The sequence below is a fragment of the Lepus europaeus genome, chromosome 11 (assembly GCF_033115175.1).
Source record: "Lepus europaeus isolate LE1 chromosome 11, mLepTim1.pri, whole genome shotgun sequence".
NCBI lineage: Eukaryota > Metazoa > Chordata > Mammalia > Lagomorpha > Leporidae > Lepus > Lepus europaeus.
The window spans coordinates 76,002,488-76,029,134 of record NC_084837.1 but is presented as its reverse complement, the minus strand read 5'-3'; the positions used below and the strand labels follow the sequence as shown (position 1 = coordinate 76,029,134).

The 26,647-nt window shown below is 37.7% G+C and overlaps 1 protein-coding gene across 2 annotated transcripts in view; it reads right to left on the bottom strand.

Annotated features, from left to right (window-relative positions):
- Nucleotides 1-26,647, bottom strand: part of UNC13C (unc-13 homolog C) — a 632,546-nt gene that overhangs the window by 134,762 nt on the left and 471,137 nt on the right. For both annotated transcript variants that reach the window (XM_062204781.1, XM_062204780.1), the window contains 4 exons: nt 20,338-20,434; nt 19,343-19,486; nt 10,730-10,807; nt 5,341-5,418 (listed from right to left, as the gene is read on the bottom strand). In XM_062204781.1, the coding sequence (XP_062060765.1) occupies nt 5,341-5,418; nt 10,730-10,807; nt 19,343-19,486; nt 20,338-20,434 (397 nt within the window). The remainder of the gene's footprint in view (nt 1-5,340; nt 5,419-10,729; nt 10,808-19,342; nt 19,487-20,337; nt 20,435-26,647) is intronic.

The window sequence follows — 26,647 nt, the reverse complement described above, 5'->3', positions numbered from 1 at the left end:
ACAAAACATAAAACCAGCCTCTGAACATGAGGCTTCTCCTCTTTACAACTACAATACCTCTTTTATAAGATTATATATAAAATGCAAGCATAAAGTCCAGAATGTTAAAAAGATGCTGGACTTCTGTACATGACTGCAAACTGGCTACCTGTATTTTGAGATTATTATATTCTTTAATACAAACATTACCCTCACTCGTATTGCATACTGTCTCAGTATTGAGCATATTGAATCTCATGTCTTCTCAAGATGCAGAACACAGAAAGCAGGTCAGTTAAGAACGGTGCACAGACAATTCAAAGGGATATTTTGAGCTATTTTCTAATTACTTGGTTTTTGTTCTAAAAATATAAAGCAGTAATTCTCAGAATATGGTCCTCTACCCAGCAGAATTAGCATCTGCTGAGAATTTGTTGGAATGTAAATTACTGGATTCAGGCCAAGACCTACTGAATCAAATACTTAAATGTGTTTACTAAACTCACCAGGTAGTCTGCTGCATATTGAAGTTCAAGAATTATTGGCATAGTGTATTATTTCCTGTAAAGTAGTGATCTCTTGGGGCTGGCATCCCATATGGGTGCCAGTTTGAGTTACAACTGCTTCACTTCCCATCCAGCTCCCTGCTATTGCCCGTGGAAATCAATGGGAGATGTCAAGTCCTTGGGCCCCTGTCACCATGTGGGAGACCCAGAAGAAGCTCCTGGCTTCAGCCTGCCCAGGCCTGGCCTCTGTGGCCATTTGGGGAATGAACCAGCAGATGGAAAATCTCTCTTTCTCTCTCTCTCTCTCTCTCTTTCTATCTCTTAACTCTGCCTTTCAAATAAATTTTAAAAAAATTTTAAAAAACCAGTAATCTGAATCTTAGCACATAAAAGTTTGAGAGGGTAGTATGAAGCAAAAAATAATATAAACTAATTTCTTTTCTTTCTGGTCTAGGGTTGCTTAACTGATGACCAAGTCTATGTGGCTAATTGGTTTTTAAGTGAATTTCAATGAATTACATGTCTACACTTTTAGGCAACCCTTTGCAATTTCTGACATATTTAATTTATCATCAAATTATTTGAAAATATATCATACATAAATATATTTATATCACACACACACATATAAACTTTTTGAAGCCCAAGCATTTTAAAAAGAAATTCTATTTCCTACCCTAATCTCAGCCTCCCTACAGATACAATAAATATTAGTAGGCAATGATGAATACGTATACTAAATCGAAAGAACTTTGGAAATTTCTTTAGGAAACAATTTTAAAACTGAAAGAAATATATGTGTATCTCTGAAACAAAAGAATAATTAAATTCTACATTAAAATATATGCAATTCTAGGACATGGGGTTGTTTCAGATTCCTTGGCCCTAAGCAGCCTGAATATATGTAGAAGTTACTTTCACAGAAAAGTTTACCACCTTGAAATGAATTATAAAATTCAATCCGTTTCAAAGATATATCAACAAAAATAATATTATCATTGTACCAATTGGGCTGTTTTGTGATCAACAGAATGAAAAAAAAAATCTGAACACATTTCCTCTTCCCCCTTTCTTCATAATAACTAGCATCTAGGATTTGAAAAAAGAGTCCTGTGGATAACTTCAGAATCCACCATTTTAGATGACTACATCAGTCTAATACTGTGAAGAAGCAAGACATCTTCTGCCTACATAGAACAGTCATAATTATCCTAAACCAATGACTACAAGTTCTGTAGAGTTTTATAAGCAATATCTATGATTTTCTGAAAAATAAATCAAATTTTGGAATATTTAATTTTGTTTCCACATATTTGAATATATTGTATTACAGATCCAGAAAATACTAATAAGTCCTTCTCATGGTCAGGGCAATGTTTTTGCTACAAAATGAATATAGATTAAATATTTATTTGCATTTGATATATGCCGAGTTATATTTAGGAAATAAGTTACTGAAGTATTATAAACTAAAATATCTAAGTTTTACTTTTGAGCCACAGGATAATAAAACAATCATTAAGCAATGAATGAAAATGATCACGTGACATTGATAAGCATTGTTCTATTATTGTGTTATCCAGGAGCAAGTAGTACATTATGAGGGTAGTAGAGTCAGAATTAACTTTTAGGCTATGTCAGTCCATGACATGGATTATTTTATCTGTGTTAGTACAGTGATTACTAAAATTCCTTTCACATAAAAACTGCCTAGTTGCAATTCCAAAACGTGTTCTTCATTAGTATGCAAGGAAGAGTACTGGAAAGTCACTTAATAGGAGGAGAAATTTACTAATTTGCTCTTTTGATTTATTTGGCTTAAATAGGGGATTGGGAAAAAAACCGTGCTGATGCAGCCCACAGGATACTGTGCACACCATTAATGGAAACTGCTCAAGTGACTGCTTGGGGAGCCTTTGTTAACAGTAAAGCCCTGAGATTGTCACGGCAACATTTCCATCCTGGACTCCATACACAGAGTGAATTTTCCCATTCGAAAAGGTTTGTAATACTTTGGATTCCAGAGGGAAAAGAAGGTGATCCTGTAAAGAAAGAGCATCTTCCTGAAGAGAGAGGAAGTTAAAACAGCAGAGAGCTGCAGCACCATGCAGCCATGCCCGCGAGCGGCCAGCGCTTTGCAGATCTTATTAGAGGCAAGCAATGATGTTGTTAGAAGCCAAATAATAGCTGTATGGCATTAAAAACTATTTTGAGCAAATGCACAAGCAATCATTTGCTCATTAGATTTTTGTAGCAGGAAGTGCTACATCCCAGGACGGATGGTGGGGGACAAAATAACAAACTTTTCTAAGAAGAATATCCAGGCTGCAAAGTTTCCCTTAACAATACCACTTAAGAGTTAGTTTATAAGCAAATCCATTTGCATTGTGAGGAAGAAACTGGGAATTAGCATATCGGGTCACATGGTGTAACCTTTAAAGGTCAATGAGCATGTTTATGTCAAGTGCTAGAAATATTTCTCATATCCTATGGTGAACCCTGTCATACTCAATAAGATTCCTTTTAATCTTTCTAAAAGCCTCAAGTTACAAAATCCATTTAGACTCTGCCATATATAGATAGCTGTACTGGAAAGATGTGCCTAGTAATTTGAGATTCCGGTCCCTGGAATTCTGACATCATTCTGTATCTCTAAGTCTTATTCTTGTCTGGAAGGCTGCATGTTACAGTCAGACTTGGGTTCAGGTGCTGCTGTCTCATGAGATTTCATCAGTCCCCATGCCAGTGTTGTCCAGGGCTGACTAAAGCTTTTCCTTAGCAACTGAGAAAAGGAGATGAAAAAGGCAGAGAATAAGAGAAAAGAGACTATGCACAGAAGAGAACCTTGAGAGCCCAGAGTGGGAGGGAGGGGATGGAAAGCATTTAAACGAAGGAAGGTAAAGGTGATAAGCTCAATGGCATCCAAAAATGCATTGCACTGTCCTATAATTTCACTTATTTAATTGAGTTTTCCCTTTAGATTATGAATGAGGAATTTAGCAAACAGACATTGCATGAGTTATAAAGGGAAGAGGCACCAAGCTCACTATTTCTGTCTTCATTATTTTCTACAGTGAAAAGAAACATTCTCCGATTTAGTCAAAATGAAAATATATTTTAGATATTTTTAAAACTAAGCTTATGAAATGAAACTCCCACATTTCAAACTGGGAATTTTATCTGAAAGAAGGAGTGTATATTTCTGGTTGGTGAACTAGCCACCCCGCAGCACTTTCAGTTAGCAGGTGTGTGGCCCATATGGGCTTCTGCAAGTATAGGATTTGATTTATCTATGTGGTCTTTTTGGGTTTATCTGGTAAACATTCAGCTTAGCAATATAGTTCTCACATTAGAGTTCAAATGCAAAATAGTAAAGAAATAGTAGTAGCATGGGGAGAAATTTCTGGAAATATGAATTTTTAAGTATAACTTCATACTTAAATGATTTATGGTCTTTAAAATTCACTGAAAGGAGACGGTGCTTCCCATGAGGAATCAAGTAATTTCCTACTTTTCAAAACAGCAAGTAGACTTAAAGTCTGGATATCAAACATCACTAAAATTAAAAACTAAATCTCCAATTGCCTGTGCTAATTCAGCAGAATTTTAAAATGAGACTGATGCCCTTGAACCTTGCAAAAAGGCTTCAAACTCTTTAGGGAGTGAAGCCTTATTTTACACAAATTAAACTGAGACAGTAAGGGAAGCACAGCTCATAAAGGTTCATTTTTTAACTTGTGCATCATCACACATGTATTCTAGAGTTTCTCATTTGTAGGGTGCTCAACAGTAAGCCCATTATTCAAAGGACAAACTGAAACAGGCATGTGTTGAGGGGAGTGGTTTTAAGAGTCTCCTTGGGGTTAAAAATAACATCTCACATGAAGACTCAAAAGCATTTGCAACTTGATAGATTTAGAAACAAAAGGAATACCTGCTTTGAAATTCTACCTGGTTTTATACAGACCTCATACACCTTACCATATAGAAACAAGCCTCAGATAGTCTTAAATAGAAATATCCACACATTCTTGTCAGAGCTGCCTTTGAGATTGTTTTACTGGGAGAAGGGTAGGCAAACCCCTGGTTTACGACTTTTCATCTGGGAACCTTCTCCAGTTCTCAGTCCCCGGATGCTCACGCTGAGTTGAGATAGAACAGACCCTGGCAGGCAGGAGCAGGCAAGCACAGCTAGTGTCTCGCTGCCCATCTGTTCCACACAAGCAGAGGACAGGAAGGAGGAAATGCAATGACCTCTAGGTGTAGGGAGGGAACAACAGCCAGGTAAAGGGGAGGGTGCTTACTATCACAAACCTCATAAAAGAATCTTTCTCCTTCCTTCTTCTGTTCATGGAATGGCGAGTCAAAGATGTTGGACAAAGACACGACACGTTACAGACATAGCACATGACACATTTAGACAGAACTTTCCTGATGTGAAAAAGACGCCACTGACACATCCAAAACCATTACTGCCACGAAGCGTATTTCGGAACAAACATCAACATCGAACTGCCTTTATACAACACAACCGGAAAAGCTACAATTTGGGGAATTTTACAGATCATTAGCATATATACATATATTTAATAGTGCTTATACGATTATCTATACATATCGTAAAAGTGATTTCCCTTCTCCCGTTTGTATTTCTAATACATGAATATTTACCAAAACAGTATTTTGTAGATAGTAATTGCCTTAATTTTTAATGGGATTTTAGATTATTGTGCATTTTATGTTTACTGATAAACTACATAAAAAGTTGAGTAAGATACTTTCCATAGCAAAGATATATGTTGCTAATGATCTCTAAGTAGGTATTTGGAAAATGTAGGAGTAAAAAGATACTCACCTCTTTCCCTCCCATAGATTCAAACATTTTTTCTAGCTGCACTCGTAATTGTTGAATATTGTTCATCAAGATACAGGGCTTTAAATCAAGAAAATATGAGTATAGTGATTATTGCTTACATATTTAATAATTTCAATTTAAGAATGGTAGTAAACAGTTATCAGCAGTGTGCTATTATATTTGGCAAATACAATCCTGCTATTTCAAATTCTGTTTTTTAGCAGCTTAGAATGAAAAAAATAAAAAGATATAATGATCATTTGGAGGAAATAACATTTTTTAAAAATTATTCATTTATTTGCATTTTATTTGAAAGACAGAGAGAAGAGAGGAGAGGAGAGGAGAGGAAAGGAGAGGAGAGGAGAGGAGAGGAGAGGAGAGGAGAGGAGAGGAGAGGAGAGGAGAGGAGAGGAGAGGAGAGGAGAGGAGAGGAGAGATCTTCCATCTGCTCAATTACTCCTCAAATTCCTGCAATGGCCTAGGCTAGGCCAGGTTGAAGTCAGGAGCCTGGAATTCAATCTGGGTCTCTTGCATGGGTGTCAGGAATCCAACTCTTGGAGTCATTGCTGCTGCCTCCTAAGTGTACACTAGCAGGAAGTTGGAATCTAAAGACTAAACCGAGTCACTCTGAAATTGGACACAGGTGAACCACGTAGCATCTTTTCCACTATACCAAACTCTTGCCTCAAGGGGGAGAGAAATTTAATAACATATATAAAAAACGAAACATTGGAGACACGCTACTGGGTGTTTTGTATCCTTAACAAAACATTGTGGTATTTCATACTTTGAAGCTAGCCACATTCTGTTTTTAAAGATTTATTTTGAGAAAAACAGACTGAATTCTGGTATTTCACTGTTTTAAAGCCAAAATGCATTCTGAATTTTTTTTTTTAATTTCAAGAAAGAAAGAAAAATAGAACATCTTTAATGGATTCTCTCTTGACAGATAAAGTCCTCAGCTGATATTTAAGGGCCTTTGCTATCTTGCTCCAATCTCATGTTTCTGTTATCAATTTTTCCCCCTACTTGAGTCATATCTATCATTCAGATTAGAGTTTCTTTTTCCTAGGTTTTATGATTTTATCACTTGAGTGACATTTGTTTTCTATTACATTATATTTGAGTTGATGTTCACTGTTTCACCAGCTAACCTTAAATACACTGTGCATGCAGCTGTATCTCTTTCTGCTTGTTCTTGCTCACGGCAGTACTACACTTTACATATCACTCATGTTCAACAAGAGTCTCTTGATTTGTTTCCAAAGAGCCAGAGATATAATAATTACAAAGATGTAAATCAGTCCAACAGGGCTTGATGTGTGAATTTATTATTTATAATTGTAAAGAAGGATTCAGAATGGTGATAGGATCATTTAGATTTGCTGCATATTGATTCCAAAGAACCAGCAGATCAGAGAGGGAGACAAGAGGCAAAGAAAACAAAATGGATATATCTTCCAAGTTGCTAGGAAGGGAGCCAATAATGAATCAGAATCATGCAAAAGACTTGCAGGAGGCCAGCGAGGTGCCGGCTCTCATCAGCTGGAAGATTTTGTTATTGCTTTAACCACATCCGTGACCCTCGAAGAACTTTACACTTGACTCTTAAAGTCACCACATCCTCACTTCAACTTAGGAAAGCAATTTGACACTTCCATTCAGTTCTCTTGATACCAGTCACTTAAATACCCTTAAAAAAAACATGCACTCAGGTAGCTGAGCTTTAGCCCCCAGAGACTGATCCACTGAATCACACAGTGTTCTATGAGTGATTCTGATTTCCAGGCCTGATCTAGAGGAGCTTGATCCAGGCTTGCTTCTTTCCATAGTGGGTCTGGCCAGATTTACAGGTCATTGGACATTTTGACCCAAAGTCCACAAACCAAATCAACAGACTAGTTTTCCACTAGGAAACAGAGACATTAGGATTTGTTTTGCTTTGTAAAAAGGGAATATTTTGGCAGTCTTACCAGGGAGTTATCCAAGGTCAAAGATCATAAGGATAAAGAGGAAGAATACATGGGCTAAGGGTTCATTGCCTTGCTCCCCATGGTCTTTGCTTGGTGGACTCTTCTGTCATTGTTTGATACTAGCATTAGGCTTATCTTTACTGGCATACAGTTTGAGAACCAGCTTTGTAAATGAAGTCCAATCGCCAATCCATCTTGATCATTTCCAGTGAAAAAGAACTATTAAGAACAAAATGAGTGGCCAATATTGTGGCACAGCAGGTGGAGTCATTAATGACAACAGCATCCCATATGGGCTCTAGCTGCTCCACTTCCTATCTGGCTCTCTCCTAATGTGCCTGGGAAGGCAGTGGAAGATGACCCAAGTACTTGGGCCCCTGCCACCCACATAAGAGACCCAGATGAAGGGCGGGATGGGAGAGGGAGTGGAGGAGGGGAGGGCCGCGGGAGGGAGGGAGGTTGTGGGGGGGAAGCCACAACAATACAAAAGTTGCACTTTGTAAATTCACATTTATTAAATAAAAAAAAAAAAGGGAGACCCAGAAGAAGCTACTGGCTCCTGGCTTCAGACTGCCCAGCCCTGGCTACTGCAACCATTTGGAGAGTGAGTCAGCGAGTGGGAGTTCTCTTTATTTCTTCCCCTCCCTGCCCTGTAACTCTGCCTTTCAAATAAATAAATAAATGTAAAAAAATGAAGCTAGAAAATGGGATCACTCTGCATGAATTACTATTGACTATAAGAAAGGTTACAGAGAAAAGAAGAGATGAAGCTATGCAAGTGCTAACGATAAATATTTGAGACTTTCTTTTCCCTCTGACCTCGAAATGGTCAAAGTTCAATTTCACTGAATCGATTTGCCAAATTAGTAATGATAAATAGATGATACAAATCTACCTTAAATCTAATTATAAAACTGCTTTTACTTTAAAGAACTCCCTAGAAAATGAAAGAATAGAGACAGTAGAAGAAACATTATCCTAGTTCAGAAGCTCAGGGCAGATGAAACAACCTGTTTGAGGTCAAGTTATATATTTTTATTTGTACATCTTGATTTTTATCCTAAAAACAACATAATACATTTCACTTGACCTCAGTCTGAAGCAGTTAGGAACCGGAGGTATGACAAATGTAGACTAGAGCCATTTCTACATCACTGAAGTGTCTCTGAGTTAAAAAAAAAAATCTTTAAAAATTCAAAATAATGTAATTATGACTTTGATAATGATCTTTGCTATATTTTAGAGTGTGAAATACAATGGAAAAGATATTTTGACCCCCTTGCAATTTAAACTGTCACAGGAGATAAAAGTTATTCTGACATGGACTGCTTAACTGTGGTATAAAATTCTGACCTCTGAGAAATCAAATGTTTTGGTCTTACCTTCAATGATGTCTATCTTTAAAGTTTCTAGTTCAATTTTCAGATGAAATATGTATATATATATATGCATACATATATATATTATATACATAAGCATACGTGCACTGAGAAATTTACAGTGAGTTTCGGTGGCTTTGATATTGAAGTACACCTATAAATATAGTTTTGTGCACTCCCATAAATGTACAAAAGCACTTCTTCAATTTGTCTCCATTGAAAGTAAGAACTAAGTAACTGATACTAGCTACTGTAAAAGCTAAAAGATATTTAAGCAATAGAGTATAGCTGTGGTCAAGATACCAATAATTAGGAAAGAAAAACATTGAAGAAAGGACAAGAATATTCCTAGGTTATATTTGTAAGGGTACTTTTTCTTTAAAAAAAACACCTTTTATTTTGAAAACCATAAAGCCTACAGAAAAATACACAGAACAGTACAATGAGTACTGATTTATGATTTTGGTCTCGGTATTTTTAAAATATAAAATGTAGAGTGTTGGTACATAAAGCCTGCAGGGGAATTAAAAAGCTGATTTTTCTTTCTTAATGACAGGAATTGACCTTGAGAGTTCATAGCCACATTTCATAATCTTCAGTTTGGCTATCCAAGCATAAACAGAATCTTGTCTGAAATTATCAGGCACTGTATTGATTTTCAATGTAACACTTTAGCCATGTATTATCCTTTAATTATAAATGTATGCTTTCAATGAATACTCTATCCTGAGTTTTGGAGTGTTTATAATCAACAGTAAGTAGAAACCACTGCTGAATTGTCTGAAAATTTTAGTAAAATTTCTGGGGCGGCATATTAATTTAAGAGAAAGAAGTATCTCCTGAAATCTCCACAAACCACCAAGGCAATATTGTCTTCTTCTTCTTTTTTAAAGATTTGTTTGTTTATTTGAAAGTCAGAGTTAGAGATAGAGGGAGAGACAGAGATAGAGCTCTTCCATCTGCTGGTTCACTCCCCAAATGGCCGCAATGGCCCGGACTGGGCTAGGCAGAAGCCAGGAGCCAAGAGCTTCTTCCAGGTCTCCCATGTGTATAGCAGGGACCCAAGCACTTGGGCCATCTTCTGCTGCTTTTCCCAGGCCATTAGCAGGGAGGTGGATCGGAAGAGAAGCAGCCAGAACATGAGCCAGCGCCCATATGGGCTGCAGGCATTGCAGGTGGCAGCTTTTGGGACCAATTCCACAACATCTGCTCTGGGTTCTGGGGACAATCTTGCCACAATAGGCTGTCAACAAAAGGCCAATGGCATCTCAGGGAGAAGATTGGCAATCTTCAGACTCCTCTTTTAGACTTAGCTGATAGTGAGGACTATTTTTTGGGGGGTGGGGATGGGGAAATTATGGCATTCCTTAAAAAAAAATCCAGTACTCACTGTTTGAACAACCCCCCAAGTGTTGCTATTTTTAAAATTATTACAGTGTTGCCAACAAATTTTCTACTATTTAAGATAATGAATAAGAAACTGTTCCTTTTCTGCCATGCAATAATAATGGTTATATTGCAAATAACTTTATTTTGCTTCTGTTTATGCCTTTTTATTGATTACGTTAAAAAACTTGTTGTGATTTCATAAATATTCATCGTTCTTTGCAAAAAGGGGCTAAATTAATAGTTCACAGTATAAATAATATCATTCCATATGTTAAACATCATTCTCAATTTATTTGAACCTTGAAAGACTTATTTTGGCATTGGTGCCAAAATGAAACTAGTTATACTCATTTAGTTTTTAACTCTCTGGCTCTCAGCTTCCTTTTTCAATGAATATGTACATTTTCAGTTATTAATGCTTGTCCTTTTTTCTAATCAACATGGAAAACTACAAGTTGGCTGTGGATTCAGTCTTATTGTGAATCCTGTATTTAAACCAGTTCAGGACTAGAGTTTTAAACTATTTATTGAGGTCCCCATCTCTTCCTGTTTAAAAACAGAAAGTAAGTCATTTCCTTTGCTTACTCATTGTTTGAAGAAATGAATCTTAACTGAGGGCAACTTGAATGAACAGACATTTTTACTTACCACGTTTTCCTTATCACAATATGAACTGAAATCACTTGATACAATTGCAGCATACTGGAGCAGCACTTTGTTAATAGTCTACAAAAGAAAACAATATGACATTTATCGTGGTAAGTGCATAGTTATTGTTCTTGTTTTTTTAAAGATTGATAGATTGATTAGAAAGGGAGTGTGACAGAGAGGTAGACAGAGAAAGATTGCCCATTTGCTAGTTCACTCCCCAAATGCCTACAACAGCAGGGGCTGGGCCAGGTTTAAGCCAGGAGCCATACAGGTCTTCCATGTGGGTGGAAGGAACTCAAACACTTGGTCCAGCATCTGTTGCCTCCCAGATGTACCAGCAGTTGGCTGGATGGATTAGCTGAGACTTGAATCAGCCATATGGGATGTGGGCATCCCAAGCAGAGGTTTAACCTGCTGTACTACAACACCTGCCCCAGTATATACATATACACATACATATGTACATATATAGATATAGATATAGATATAGATATAGGTATAGGTATAGGTATAGACAAGGTTAATGCTAAGTCCTGCATACATTTCAGATGTCTTTTTTAGCTGAAAGGGAGTCATAAGCAGTGATTAAATATATATCTTGCCAAAAGAAGGATCTCAGTTAGAGTATTATATTCAGAGGAGAAGTTATCACAGTGTTGAATGCAACCAGAACGCAGTCCACATGGATCCTTTCCATTTTCCCCAATCTTCTCCATGGTAAAAACCTTCGTCTCCTACCTTTATACTTACATACTTCTTATCTAAAGGTCTCTAAACTTTTTTTTCTGAATTGATACCTTATGCTTTGAATTGTTGTTTCTAGTTTATAATCTCTTCCTCACAGCACACCCAACATGCTAAAATTATATGTAGTGCTCAATTTTTTGACATTCTCGAATGTTTTGAAATATGTCATTTGTAAGTAGGGGGCAGAGTGTTCCTCTACATATCACTTAGTACTGACAACTCAAAATACATAATAATGGATACTTTCAAAGACAACTATTAAATCCTGAAACTCCAGCTTTTATCACATTGCACTATTTCTACATCTCATATATTTACCTTTTGCTTTCTAGTTATTGAGTATATGTCTTGCTTGCTAAATTTTGCATAGTCATCATCCTTCTACCATCTTTTTCATCATAATTTCATACTTTTTTTCTCTAGTAAATGTCTCTGAGCCCAAGGGTACCATCTAATTCCATTAATTAGGCAAAATGGAGAAAAATGAACATGTTAATGAAATTTGATTTTAATTATTTAAAGACATGTTGATGAGTTTGCATACTATTGCTTGCACACATAATGAAGTATTATGACCCAAATGTGAATGTGAATTTCAGAGATATTTCATAGAAAAGATAAAGCCATAACAGTAATAGAAATATGTCTTCTCTTTTCATAGAAAAGCAAAGACAAAAAAGCTTTTATCTTCCTTTTGGTACAGCAAACTTGTCTGGATTTTTTTTAGTGAATAAAAATCAAAATCAAAAAGTGGGGGAGACACTCCAAGGGATTAGGATGAAAGAGAGACGCTAAATCAACAAAACTGAATTTTCATACTAAAGGTGACTATGAACTTGTTTTATTGACTTTTACAGTGACAATGAAAACCTTTCGAAACAAGGGGTAACATTCAGACAGAAATATTGGCATTTTGTAGAATTACGCAGCAATATGATAATATGAATCAATTTAAACAGAAAGTTGGCCTGGAAAAACAAAATCTTAGCAAGCAACCTATTAATAAGTCGAGGAAAACAGATGGCTAATCAGATTGAAGTATCTTTCAAAAGCAACTCTTCAAATTTTACTTTATGCATACTGCTGAATTACCTTGGGCTTACCTATTTCATTCATGCATATAAACGCTACTCTCCATTTACAGTTTTTCAATGAGAGTGTAAACTTTAAGAATTATTCCACAATTTTGCAAAAACAAAGACAAACACAATACATTATCTTGACTTTAGAAACTTATTGCAGCTCAAACATTATACCCTGCTCACGACTGGACTGCACAAAATTCCCTACAACCCAGCGCCATTTAGCATCTGCTGGGTGACTTGTTGAGCAGTTTTTTGTTTTGTTTCATTTAAATGGTGATGAAAGGAGAATCTAGACATCTACTAGACATCTACTCATGACCATTCTCCAAGTATATTCTCCATGGTTAGAGCTGGGCTTTATTTCATAGGAAAATGCTTGTCCCTTGGGTATCTGCTTAGAGAAATTTGATTCTGGGATTTCACATCAATTAGACTGAAAATGCCAAGGGTTAGAAAATCAGATGGCTTGTGAGCAGGAAGAGTACACAGTTATATGGGATCTGTTTAAGACAGTGATCCCATAAGAGTTGCAGATACACTGCTGAATTACCCCCATTTCTTTTTTTTTTTAATTAAACTTTTATTTAATGAATATAAATTTCCAAAGTATAGCTTATGGGCTACAATGGCTTCCCCCCTCCCATAACTTCCCTCCCGCCCGCAACCCTCCCCTTTCCCGCTCCCTTTCCCCTTCCATTCATGTAAAGATTCATTTTCAATTCTCTTTGTATACAGAAGATCAGTTTAGTATATATTAGGTAAAGATTTCAACATTTTGCCCATATAGCAACATAAAGTGAAAAAACTACATTGGATTACTAATTATAGCATTAAATAGCAATGTACAGCACATTAAAGACAGAGATCCTACATAATTTTTTTTCAAATTAATTAATTTTCTATGCCATTTCCATTTTAACACCAGGTTGTTTTTTTTCATTTCCAATTCTCTTTATATACAGAAGATCACTTCAGTATGTAATTAGTAAAGACCTCATCAGTTTGTGCCCACACAGAAACGCAAAGTATAAAAATACTGTTTCAGTACTAGTTATAGCATCACTTCGCTTTAGACGACACATTAGGGACAGATCCCACATGGGGTGTAAGTACACAGTGACTCCTGTTGCTGATTTAACAATTTGACACTCCTGTTCATGGCGTCAGTAATCTCCCTAGGCTCTAGTCATGAGTTGCCAGGGCTATGGAAGCCTTTAGAGTTCGCTGACTTTGATCTTATTCCGATAGGGTTATAGTCAAAGTGGAAGTTCTCTCCTCCCTTCAGAGAAGGGTACCTCCTTCTTTGATGGCCCCGTTCTTTCCACTGGGATCTCACTCACAGAGATCATTCATTTAGGTCTTTTTTTTTTTTTTCCATGATATCTTGGCTTTCCACGCCTGCTATACTCTCATGGGCTCTTCCGCCAGATCCGAATGCCTTGAGGGCTGATTCTGAGGCCAGAGTGTTGTTTAGGACATCTGCCATTCTATGAGTCTGCTGTGTATCCCACTTCCCATGTTGGATCTTTCTCTCCCTTTTTGATTCTATCAGTTAGTATTAGCAGATATTTGTCTTGTTTGTGTGATCTCTTTGACTCTTAGACCTATCAGAGCTATCAATTGTGAGCTGAAATTGATTACTTGGACTAGTGCGATGGCATTGGTACATGCCATCTTGATGGGATTGTGTTGGAATCCCCTGGCACATTTCTAACTCCACCATTTCTTTATTAATGTACAAAGGATACCTAAATGGGAACGCGCAATGCACAATTTAGGAGCAACTTGAATTTCATTGTAATTTATTCAAGGATACATCACTACCAGACTTTAGTTCTTTACTATTAACAAGGAGCTACTATGACAGGTCTCCTAACTCATGTCTTTTCAGAGCATAATTCTGGGCTCAGAAGTACCAGAAATGCAAATTCTCTGGTCCTATACCAAATCTGCTGGGTCAACAGTGCAAGGTGCATTTATGCAAGGCTGTGTTTTACTACACTTCCAGGCAATTATGATGCAGGCTAACGTTTGAGAACTAGGGTCCTAATGCATGGTAGACTGGAAGTAACTCCTCAGTGACAACTTGCCGGTGAAGGAAGTATCTAGCAAAGGCATCAAGTTAGGACTTCCCGGTGAGGGCTTCGGTCATGATTTTATCTTTTGGGGCATGTGGCTTCACGAGTGAGGACAGTGAAGAGAGGGAAGGGGTGACAAACAGACAACCTGGCAGGGGCTGTTTGCATCTTGTTCTATAATAAAGCACAGTTTATGCAAAGAGATCATCAGGAGAGTAGCAGGTTCTTCTATAGAAGCAGCAAAATATCTTCTATTCAAAGAGCTCTGGATTAAATAAGATGGAATTTTCATAGGATTGTAGCAGTGAAGCAAGTGATTCTGCTGCATTGAAAGGGTCAGACAGGATAACTAAAATATCTTCCAGTCAGTTGGTTCTGACTTCACATACAGCTACTGGTAGAACATTGAGTAGGATGGCTATCAATGGCTCAGACAAAGGCCCTGTGGTTTCCTGAGCTAATACCACACCAGCAAAATTAGGCTAAATATCCTGTTAACACTTTCAGTGTCTCCATCGAGCATACTGCTCTTACGATCGATGAGTTAAAGAGATGTAATTCAAAATTCATCTTTACATTCAAGTCTTATGCATGAAGCAACACAGCATTAGAGTAACACCAGGAAAAAAAGATGGTTGTATCAGTTCAGCAATATTGGAAATGTGAGTTTAATGTTTTCTGTATTATATTTTGACAATTCAACATGGGATGAGGTCCCCCATTTCTCCTACCTCAGATGCTTAGATTTTGCCTTAGGGTAAAAACAAATGGTGAGGCTGTTCTCTTCCAATTCTCAATTGATTTCTAATTGCACCAAAAATGAGAAGGAAGTGTAGCTTCCTGTTTAAAAGCATTCTACTCATACTATTTATTATTAAGTGTCTAGGTGTAGTTACCTAAATATTTTGACCCATTACATCATTTGAAAAATTACAGGAAATATCTGTACCCTTTTCATAGGGTGGCTATGAAAGAGAAGTGAGGCCATGTATTTAAAATGAATAGACCATGACAATGCTCAATGAATGACTGCTTAAAAATTAGGATCAGGTTCACAGAGAACAACACATAGGAATATGTAAATCACATTCACATGATCTGCCTCATTTGTTGTATGTCCACCACCTAGTAAACAACCAGGTTCACACCAGGACTCAATGGATATTTGTTGATTTGTTTTTAAGTAACATTAAAATATCATTACTTAATTTTTCTTTCAAACATCGCAATATTCATACTTGTCCAAAGCAGTAGTGTAGTCACAGAAACATTGACCACTCATGAGCCTATCTGATCACTCATCACAGACCCGGAATGTTCCCACTATGGAATTTCTTAAAAATACATATCTATCTAATGTATTTATTATTTTAAAGAAAGAGAGAATGATAGTGAGGGAGAGAGATTGACAGAGGGAAAGAGAGAGACAGAGAGAGATAGAGGGGGGGGAGGGATTTTTCTTTTTTTTTTTTATTAAACTTTTATTTAATGAATATAAATTTCCAAAGTACAGCTTATGGGTCACAATGGCTTCCCCCCTCCCATAACTTCCCTCCCGCCCGCAACCCTCCCCTTTCCCGCTCCCTTTCCCCTTCCATTCACATAAAGATTCATTTTCAATTCTCTTTTTTCATCTGCTGGGTCACTCCCCAAATGCTTGCAACAGCCAGGCTGGACCAGGCTAAAGGCAAAAACCTAAAACTTGATCTGGGTCTCCAATGGAGTCAAGGACTCAAGTACCTGCTGCCTCTTCTCTCTGTGTGTACATTAATAGGAAGCTAGAACTGGGAATTCAGCTAAGACTTGAACCAAGGCACTCCAATATGGGATGTGGGCCTCCTAAGCAGCATCTTACCCACTGTATCCAACATCCACTGCCTGCTGTGAAATTTTCAGTATTTGTTTGATGCCTTAATCAATCTTACATGCACTTTAGTAAGATCACACTATCATTTCAATCCTATTTTAGAATGCTAAGTCTAAATGTCTGTAGATATGGCTACTCATTACCATGTCCTATCTCCAGGGTCTGGTATAAATCATTGTAAGTTGCTGAACAAGAATGTGATTTCAGTATATTTTGTCTCAAGGATTCCCAGCTCTAAGAAGGATTGGGTTTTCAATAGACATGGTCACATCCAACAAAATAATGAAACTCCAATAATGGGCACATATTGGGAAATGGCTAATTATATTACTCACAAACTCTCATGTTTAACGACTTTGCTACATAAAATACAAATTACAGATAGGCTAAAGTGCTAAGATGGATTTGAATGATGCTTAGTTTATATTCTATATTTAATTGATTTTGCTTTTGATTTGACATTGCAAGCCACTGAGGGAATTATAAAGAGCAATGCTGGCATGATTGTTAGCAATGATTCTCACGGAACAGAATTTCTTTCCAAAGAAAATTACTGATTTATACTTTCCTGGAAAATGTTTTTCATTAATTATATAATTTCCTTATGATAATAATTGTACATTATTGAATTTCCATGGGTAAAATATTTTAATCGATTAGATATTTTTTATTGTACCAATAAAACAAAATTTTCAGTGATAACACAGGGTCAAATTCTTTTCTTACAGCCTCAGAACAGAATGTTTTCCTGGATGTGATTCTGATACTTTCGGGGGGTTCTCACTCCTTTGTACTTCCCTGCTGTCCATTTGATTATACACTCAGCAGTTTCAACATACATAGATTCAGCTTCAGAGCTGGATCTACAAAAAGGTGGAGTGTGGACTGGAGCTCAGATCTACGGATCCTGGTTCAGCCTCCTCATACTCTCACATGCCCCTCCTGTCTCCTACCTACCATAACCTGCTATTATGTTATATTCTGAGAGTGAATTCAACTTACATTTCCAATATTGTATATGATGATAATAGCATGTTACTAAATATATATCCTGTCTGAAAATTTTAATTTCTCATATGTTTTTTGCTTCTATTGTAAGTTCTCCAGAATATCAAGAATGGCCCATGGCACATTTTCTCAAACACTTTCCTTCACGACTCTGTTCCATTCTTTTCTTGGCATTCACCCAAAATGCAACTGTTAGTCAAGAAATGACTTAGAAAATTTCTATAATAATCCACCGGCAGGTTTCACCATGTGGGGATTTCTAATCCTGTCCTACCAAGCAAAGGCCCCTCTAGAAAGGAATGATCCAAACAAATAAATTGTAGCAATTATGTAAGCATGTGGCAGGTTTCTCCCACCTTCCTAATTAGTAGAGATGATGATGAGCTTAAAATATTTCAAGGGAAATAAAATAATTAACACAGTTAGGCTGACAGCTTGTCTACCTAAAAGTCTTTGCTATTTCCTACAGAATACCTTTGGCTACTTTGCCTGTTCATTGTTTTCTAAATCTCACATCTGATGTGTAGATTAGGTGTCAAGTTCTTTAACTGAAGGGAGGGTTGTTGAAGATCTGGGTCCTCCTTCGCACTCCCCATCTTTCCTCCTGCTTCTCCCACAGAGGGTTGTCTCTCCCTCACGTGTCACCGTGCTCAGCCTCCTTTCCTCCCCCTGTATTCCTTGGCTCAGACTACTTTCCTCACTTCACATGTCTGTGACTTAGGCATTTCCCGTGAAGCCTCCGTCTATTTTAGCTCCCACTAGGCTTCCCTGCACCCAGTTTTCTGTAGGTTCCACCATGATCGAAGCTGAAGTGTGTTCTCTTTGTGTCATCTTCCATTTAGTTTCTGTCATGTGGTCTTTGGTATTATATGGATTTTCTGGAGTAAGATTTGGTGTATAGAAATGACTTCTTTCATTTATTATATTTCCATTGAAACGCTGGCAATAAAGTGAGCACAGAGGAAGAAGCCTTCGATCTTAGTAGGAGATGAGGCCATGAGAGAAACTTGGTTTATCAAAATTAATCCATAAAATAACAAAACCAAATTAATAAAATCTAAGCGTACTCTTTAGACTCACACTGTGGTTATTGGCCGACCTGTAATCAAAAGTCAGTTTTCATGACTCCTAGTCCCACATCGCTTTACTATGCTACAGTGTCTGCTACTATTTGCCAATTTAAATATAAAATGCCAAGGATTACTTTCAGAGAGAGAGCACTGCATTTGAAACAGAAATAACTTGGCCACCCATGACAATCTCTTTAATTATAAACGACTGAGTCATCAATGTGAAAAATAAATTTATTTTTAAGATGACAAATCCAGGGGCCAGCATTGTGGTGTAGTGCGTAAAGCCACTACCTGTGATGCCAGCATCCCATATGGGCACCAGTTGCTGTTCCAGCTCCCTGCTAATGGCCTGGGAAAAGCAGTGGAAGATGGCCCAAGGGATTGGGTCCCTGTACCCATGTGGGAGACCTGGATGAAGCTCCTGGTTCCTGGCTCCTGGCTTTGGCTTGACCACTGTGGCCATCTGGAGAGCAGATGGAAGGTCTCTCTCTCTTTCTCCCTCCCTGCCTGTCTCTCCCTCTCTGTAGCTCTGAATTTCAAATCAATCAATCTTTTTAAATAGTTGAGAAATCCAGTAGATAAACAGGAAGTACAGGAAATCAGATTGTAAATATATGAACTACGAACCCTATTTGAACAGAATTCAAATTAAATTGAGAAAGCAGTTTCAAAGGAGAACCATAATACAAAACAACAATATTTTTAAGGCTGTCATCATGCCAGAAAGGAGAAGGTCCATCCATTTAACGTACCTTTGCAAATCTTCTCATTAAGTGAGATAATGCTTCAGGATTAGGGCATTCCAGTTTCTTAATAATCTCAAAACTCTGATTAAGCTGAGCAAAGACGTCAACCACAGAGCAAGAGAAGAGGGCATGATCGGATGTCTGCTGGAACTGAGGGGAGAGGGGGCAAAACCATTGCAACAAGGTCATTAGAGGGGATGTGGAAAGAATCCTCATATTTCATATAAACAACTGAATCACATCAGGTATTACATTTCTCAGAATAAAATGCTTAGATACTGCGAAATACTTCACCTATGTTTCTGGGCCATGTAATGAAGCTAACATCATGGTTCTTCCACTGCTGAATGGAGGGGCTGGCTTTTGTATGCTTGTTCTTTGCCACAAGCATTAAGATAGATTAGAAAGTGAGTTGTCCTTGAGGACTTTGAGGGCTGCTGCAAAGGCTCTGGGGGTGGAGTTATGCACTTCTAATCTAGAAATCCTGGACAGGCTCCAGGGTGAGAAGAATGTGTTATACAAGCCCAAGGAACTTAGAGATTCATATCAGCTCATAAAAGAAAAGAATATTGGAGTAAAGGGTGATTGATTATTTTTGTTTTGTTTTAAATTTAAGCAGTTCTCTAGGGTTCTGACCAGCCTTTTGAATTGCATTTTAAATTTGATAATGGGTACCCAAATGCAGCTGGGTGAAGGCAGAGTCCAGTGTTTCACAGAAAGGTAAGGTAACTGTGGTCTTTGATAAAGGAAGTGGAAGGGCTAATGGCCTAGTATGGGCATGGCTGGTTTATGCTATTTATTTATTAAAATGTGGCAATATACCCTATCAAATATATTTTATGTTAATCCAACATTCACAAAATAAGCCCCTTTTAAAAGTTACTTTTGTTACCAAGGTTCTAAAACTGAATAAATAACAAGCCTATCAAATACCATTAGCTTAAAAATAAGCAATGTGATAAAGCCATGGCAATAAGTTATCTAACGGAATCTGAACTCACCCCATCTTTTTTGTCTCTTCCCAGGGCTCCGTGAAGAAACTCCATTGACACATCTTCATTTTCATCTAGCCACTGCATGACAAAAGGTTCAAACCACCTGAAAAAATTAATAATGTAAGGTACACAAAAGATATCATTTGTATATCACCTGCATGAATGTTGTTATTTTTCCTGTCTGAGAGTAATTCAGGATCAAAGATCTCCTTCCGGGGGAAATGTTTGCACAATGGTTAAGAAGCCACTCGGGAAGCCTAGATCTCATATGGCAGAGCCTGGCTTTCAGTCTCTGCTCTTGCTACCAATTTCAGCTTCCAATTCCGGGGTCCTAATGTGCGACCTGAAAAGCAGCAGTAATAGCTCAAGTACTGGCTCCCTGTCAGTTATGTGGAAGCCCTGGACTGAGCTCCTGCATCCCAGCTCTGGCTGTTCTGGCCCAGGCTATTGTGAGAATTTGCAGAGATACTAGAAAAGACCTTTTTTCCACTGTTTCACTCCCCAAATGCCTACAACAGCCAGGGCCGTGCCCAGCATACCATCTGGGTCTCCCACATGGATGGCAGGTGTCCAAGCACTTGTCATCTGCTGCATTCCAGGACGCATTGGAAGGAACCTAAACTGGAAGAAGAGTAGCTGGGATTCAAACCAGCTCTCTGATATGATCGGTGAGTGTTCCAAATCGCTTAGCTCATTGCACCATAAAACCTGCCCCTAAATATCTTTCAATGACATGTTCCATGAACATTTTGAAGTAGCATTTATATAAAATTACTTCACATACTTTCAAATTTCTAGGCTTTCTTGTGTATTTTCTTTTAGATTTTCCAAATGCACATTTCTTAGACAAATACTGATAGCATAAATTTTGCTTTTACAATGATTACACTTTTCTGTTTCTTTGTTGCCTTGTTGCACTGCACGAGACATCTAGAATGATGTTAAACAAAAATGTTTTCATATGTATTTTGTTCTTCTTTTATAAAAAGACTATATGTATTTGAAAATCAGAGCTGCAAAGAGAGAGAGAGAGAGAAAGAGAGAGAAAGAGAGAGAGAGAGAGAGAAACTGAGGCAGGCAGAGGCCAGGAGCCAAGATCTTCATCTGCATCTCCTGCATGAGTAACAGGGGTTCGAGCACTTGGAACATCTTCTGTGCTTTCCTAGGCCATTACAGGGAGCTAGGTCAGAAACAAAGCAGCCAGCTGTGCCACAGCATCAGCCACCTGTGTCATTCTTGATATCAGGTGAAGCTGGAAAAGTTTTATCAAAATATTGTGTGCCTAGTACAACTGCAGGAATTTTCTTTATTCTTTAAATGTGGAAAACTGCGTTAAATGGTTAAAAATTTTTATTCCGGGGTGGGTGTTACGGCAGAGCAGGTTAATTACCCCACATCACATACTGAAACGCCTGGCTTGAGTCTGGCAACTCCATTCTTCTGCTCCAGCTTCCTGTGAATGCACCTGGGAGATGACAGATGACAGCCCATGTAACTGGGCTCATGTCACCCAAAAGGGAGACCCAGGTGGGGCCCCGTCTCCTGGCGTTGGCCTGGTCCAGTCCCAGCTACTATGGGCATCTCAGGAATTAAGAGGATGGATGAGGTCTCTTTCTGTCTCTCCCTCTCTCTGTCACTCTGCCTTTAAAATCAATAAATCAATCAATCCATCTTTTGAATATGTTTGAGCTATCCTATTATAGGAATAGATTCCCCTTGGTGATACTATGTTAATGTTTTCTTAAGTCACTGAATTCTAATAGCTATTACCTCATTTAAGTGGTTTTTTTTTTCATATGTTTAGGCAAGAAATTGGTTTGTTTTTGTCCTTGTTTGTCATATTCTCAGTAAAAAATAGTAGTGATGATGTACTAACCCTCAAAAATGATCTGGGAATTTTTTCCCATCATTTCTGGAACAGTTTATGTAATGCTTTTGGTATTCCATAACATTTGAAACAATTCCATTGGTAGCCAACTGGACCTTATGTCAGCTTAATAAGTTCTATTATAAAAGGAATTTGCACATTTCTAAATATTCAATCATATATTCTCTTATCTTTTTATCTCTGTAAGTCTCTACAATGCCATTTTTCCAACAATGGTAGTTTGTGACATCTCCTTTCTTTTTTGATAATATAAACCCTTTCAAAAAAATTTGTGTGGCCTGGCACTGTGGCATAATGGATATTTACCTTCTGCCTGTAGTGCTGGCATCCCAAATAGGTGCCAGTTCGAGTCCTGGCTGCTCCTCTTCCAATCCAGCTCTCTGCTATGGCCTGGGAAAGAAGTAGAAGATGGCCCAAGCCCTTAGTCCCCTGCAGCCACATGGGAGATCTTGAAGAAATTCTAGGCTCCTAGCTTTAGATCAGTCCAGTTTTGGCCTTTTTAGCCATTGGGGAGTGACCCAGAGGATGAAATACCTCTCTCTCTCTCTCTTTCTCTCTCTGCCTCTGCCTCTCTGTAACTCTGCCTTTCAAATAAATAAATAAATCTATTTAAAAAGAACAATTTGTGGCTTTGCTAATATTTCCTATTTTAACTTCCTTATTTTATTTTTATTCTGGATAATATCAATTATTTTCTCGCTTCTTTCTTTTTAGTCGATTTGCTGTCTTCACAGCTTCTTCTTATAGATGCTCATATTACTGACTTCCTGTTTTTCTTTCTTTCACACATATATAATTAAAAACATGAATTTCCTCTCTTTTATGTTTAAACTGTATTCTACATGTTTCAGTATATTATATTTTATTTGCATTTAGTTAACATATTTTATAACAAACTATTTCTCTATATGACTCAAGAGTTATTTAGAATAGTCTGCTTAATTTTTCTATTTGGTGATTTCATAGCCATTTCCTGGAATTGGTTTTTGCCTCAGTAGCATGGTGGTCTGAGAATACATAATATATCTTTGCAGTCCTTTAAAATTCATTAGAATTTTAAGGCTATTTCTGGGCTTTATGGCCCAGAAGATAATATACTTTGGTAAATGTACCATATTCACTTGCAACACTGGTTATTTTGTCATTGTTTAGAAATTGTATGAAGGGTCTGCAAAAGTGTATAGTATGAAAAATTATGCATCACTGTCATTTTTTTGCACCAAAATAAGCTTACCTTTAATTCCATTTAATAAGAACACTTAAAGTATCCACATACATACACAGTGTGCATTGTGTGTGAACAATGTCTATAAAATTGTTTCTCTTCTGGATAATCAATATAGATTTATACAGAGATACAAACAAAAATGTCCAAGTGTATTATTGTTCAAAACTTTTTGTTCTTACTGATATTTTGTCTGGTATTTCAATCCATTGCTGAAGAAATATCATCTCCAACTAGAATTTTGTATTTGTTGATTTTTCCTTTTACTTTTGAAAATTGTTGCTTTATATGTTTTGCCTATATGTTATAGGTTTTCTACATATGGGTGTGTGTGTATGTGTATATGTTTTATAATCCACACAAATTGAAAAGTGATATATGTGGTGAAATTCATCCTTATCATGAAATATTTCTATCATTCAAAGTATATTTTATTTTCAATTCTTTTTTATTTTATTTAATATTAGTATAGGTGCATCAGATTTCTTTCAAATTTCTTTCACAGTTCGATGGCTCATTAGTAAGCACGATATTTTGTGTTTTAATATTTTTATAGTATGTTACTAGTTGTTTGATTAGAATGCTAATCTATTTAAATTCAAGAATTACACTTCATTTTTAAGTTTCCTGCCTGCTTTTAAAAAAAAAATTCTCTTTTTCTGCAATTATTTTTTTTGTTCCTTTGCCAGTTGTCTTACTAACACACAGTATCATACTATACTTTAAGTGATTACACTGTGCTCTGCAACACACATCTATGGTATGTTAGAGGATTTTTAAAATCAGAATTTTCTACTTCCCAATTAAAGGATCTTATAATGTATTAACTACTTTTCTTTCTTTCTTTCTTTCTTTTTTTTTGACAGGCAGAGTGGACAGTGAGAGAGAGAGAGACAAAGAGAAAGGTCTTCCTTTTTTCAGTTGGTTCACTCTGCAATGGCCGCTGTGGCCGGCGCACCATGCTGATCCAAAGCCAGGAGCCAGGTGCTTCTCCTGGTCTCCCATGAGGGTGCAGGGCCCAAGGACTTGGGCCATCCTCCACTACCTTCCCAGGCCACAGCAGAGAGCTGGACTGGAAGAGGAGCAACCGGGACTAGAACCCAGGGTTCTGGTGCCACAGGTGGAGGATTAGCCTATTGAGCCGCAGCGCTGGCTACTTTTTCATGCTATTGTTGTCTTGTATTTTAATTCTACCTATATTTTAGTCTATAAAAATCATTTTTATTTTAAAACTTAATATAGTTTAAAATTTAGTCATTTATTTACCCTTTCTAGTGCTTTTTATTAATCATTTTTATTTTTTTCTGTTACTATTTTTTAAGATTTATTTATTTATTTGAAAGCCAGAGCTACAGAGAAGCAGAGGGAGGGAGGAAGAGAGAGAGGGAGAGAGAGAGAGGGAGGGAGAAAGAGAGAGAGGTCTTCCATCCATTGGTTCATTCCTCAGATGGCTGCAACAGCCAGAGCTGAGCTGATCAAAAGTCAGGAGCCAGGAGCTTCTTCCTGGTCTCCCACATGGGTGCAAGAGCCCAAGGACTTGGGCCATTTTCTGCTTTTCCAGGCCATAGCAGAGAGCTGGATCAAAAGTAGAACAGCTAGGACTCAAACTGGTGCCCATATTGTATGCCAGCACTGCAGGCAGCAGCTTTACCCACTACACCACAGCACCAGCTCCTAAGCTACTATGTTTTTACTGAGGGTCACTTTCCTTCGGTCTTAAAGCACGGTTTAAGTCTGAGAGTGTGCTGGAAACAGGTTTGTTGTGTTTCTGAATTTTGTAAATGTCTTTATTTTGCTTCGTTTTTGAAAAACATATTGTGCGTTTATAAAATTCTGTTATTTGATTTCTTTCAGGACTTGAAAGATGACATTGCATTGTATTCTGGCTCCAGTCACTTTTCCTGATCATTCTGCCAACAGTGTTTCTGCAGATCCTCTGAAGGTAACATGTCTTCCCTCCTCGAGTCTGATCTATGTTATTAGCTTGCCTCTTTTTGGTTGTAAGCATCTATCTATGCTGTATCAATAGCGTTTTTCTTGCATTTCTCTCATTTGGCATTTATAGGACTTCCTGAACCGTGACGTCATGGTTTTCATCAGTTCTGTTATTGCTCCGATACTGTTCTTCCTCTTCTCCTTTTCTGGCACTCAGTTCTTTTCACGTTAGTTTTTTATATTTTGTCCTGTACAACTCTTGTTGTTTCTTCCATATTTTACACATTTAAGTTTTTCTCTGTTTTTGTATATTTTCTCCAAATTTATCTTCCAATTACTTTAGTCCTTCTTCTGCTGTGCATAATCTGTTTTTAATCTCACCTATTGCATTCCTCATTTTATTTCAGTTCTGTAAGCTCCATTTTATTCTTCTTACAGATTTCATTATTTTTCTGTTGAAATTCTCCAACATTTAAAGTATGTGCCAAAGTCCATGTCTAATAACTTTCTAATGTCTGCTGTACCTCCCTCACCCCTTTGGCTACTAGCCATGCATTCCTAGTAGCCCTTTTCTGTTTAACATTATACATTGTCTAACAACTGTGGACCATCAGTTGATCGTTTCCTCCAGGAAGGAGTTAAATTGTTCTTTGTAGACAGAATGCAGGGCCATGACCTTGGTCAGGACAAATTTGAGCTTCTGACTGGTCTACTTCCAGTGCGCCCATATCTCTAGGGTGCTCATCTGAAAGCCTGGGTGTTCAGAGTCTTCCTTCTTCTGTACAAGCCTTGATCCTGAACTTGTATACCTCCAGCACAGTGGGGTTGCTGAAGTCTCCACCAGGTTTAAAACTCTCAGTGCCTGCTTTTTTTTTTTTAAATATTTTATTTTATTTGAGAGGTAGAGTTACAGACAGTGAGAGAGAGAGACAGAGAGAAAGGTCTTCCATCCACTGGTTCACTCCCCAAATGGCCGCTGTGGCCAGAACTGCGCTGATCCGAAGCCAGGAGCCAGGCACTTCTTCCCGGTCTCCCACATGGGTGCAGGGGCCCAAGGCTTCAGACAATCTTCTACTGCTCTCCCAGGCCACAGCAGGCCACAGCAGAAAGCTGGACTGGAAGAGGAGCAACTGGGACTAGAACCTGGCACCCATATGGGATGCCGGTGCTGCAGGTGGAGGATTAACCTATTGTGCCATGGCACCTGCCTCTCAGTGCCTGCTTTCTACTTGATTGGTTCTGCTTCAGTTTCCGCAAAGGTGAGATCA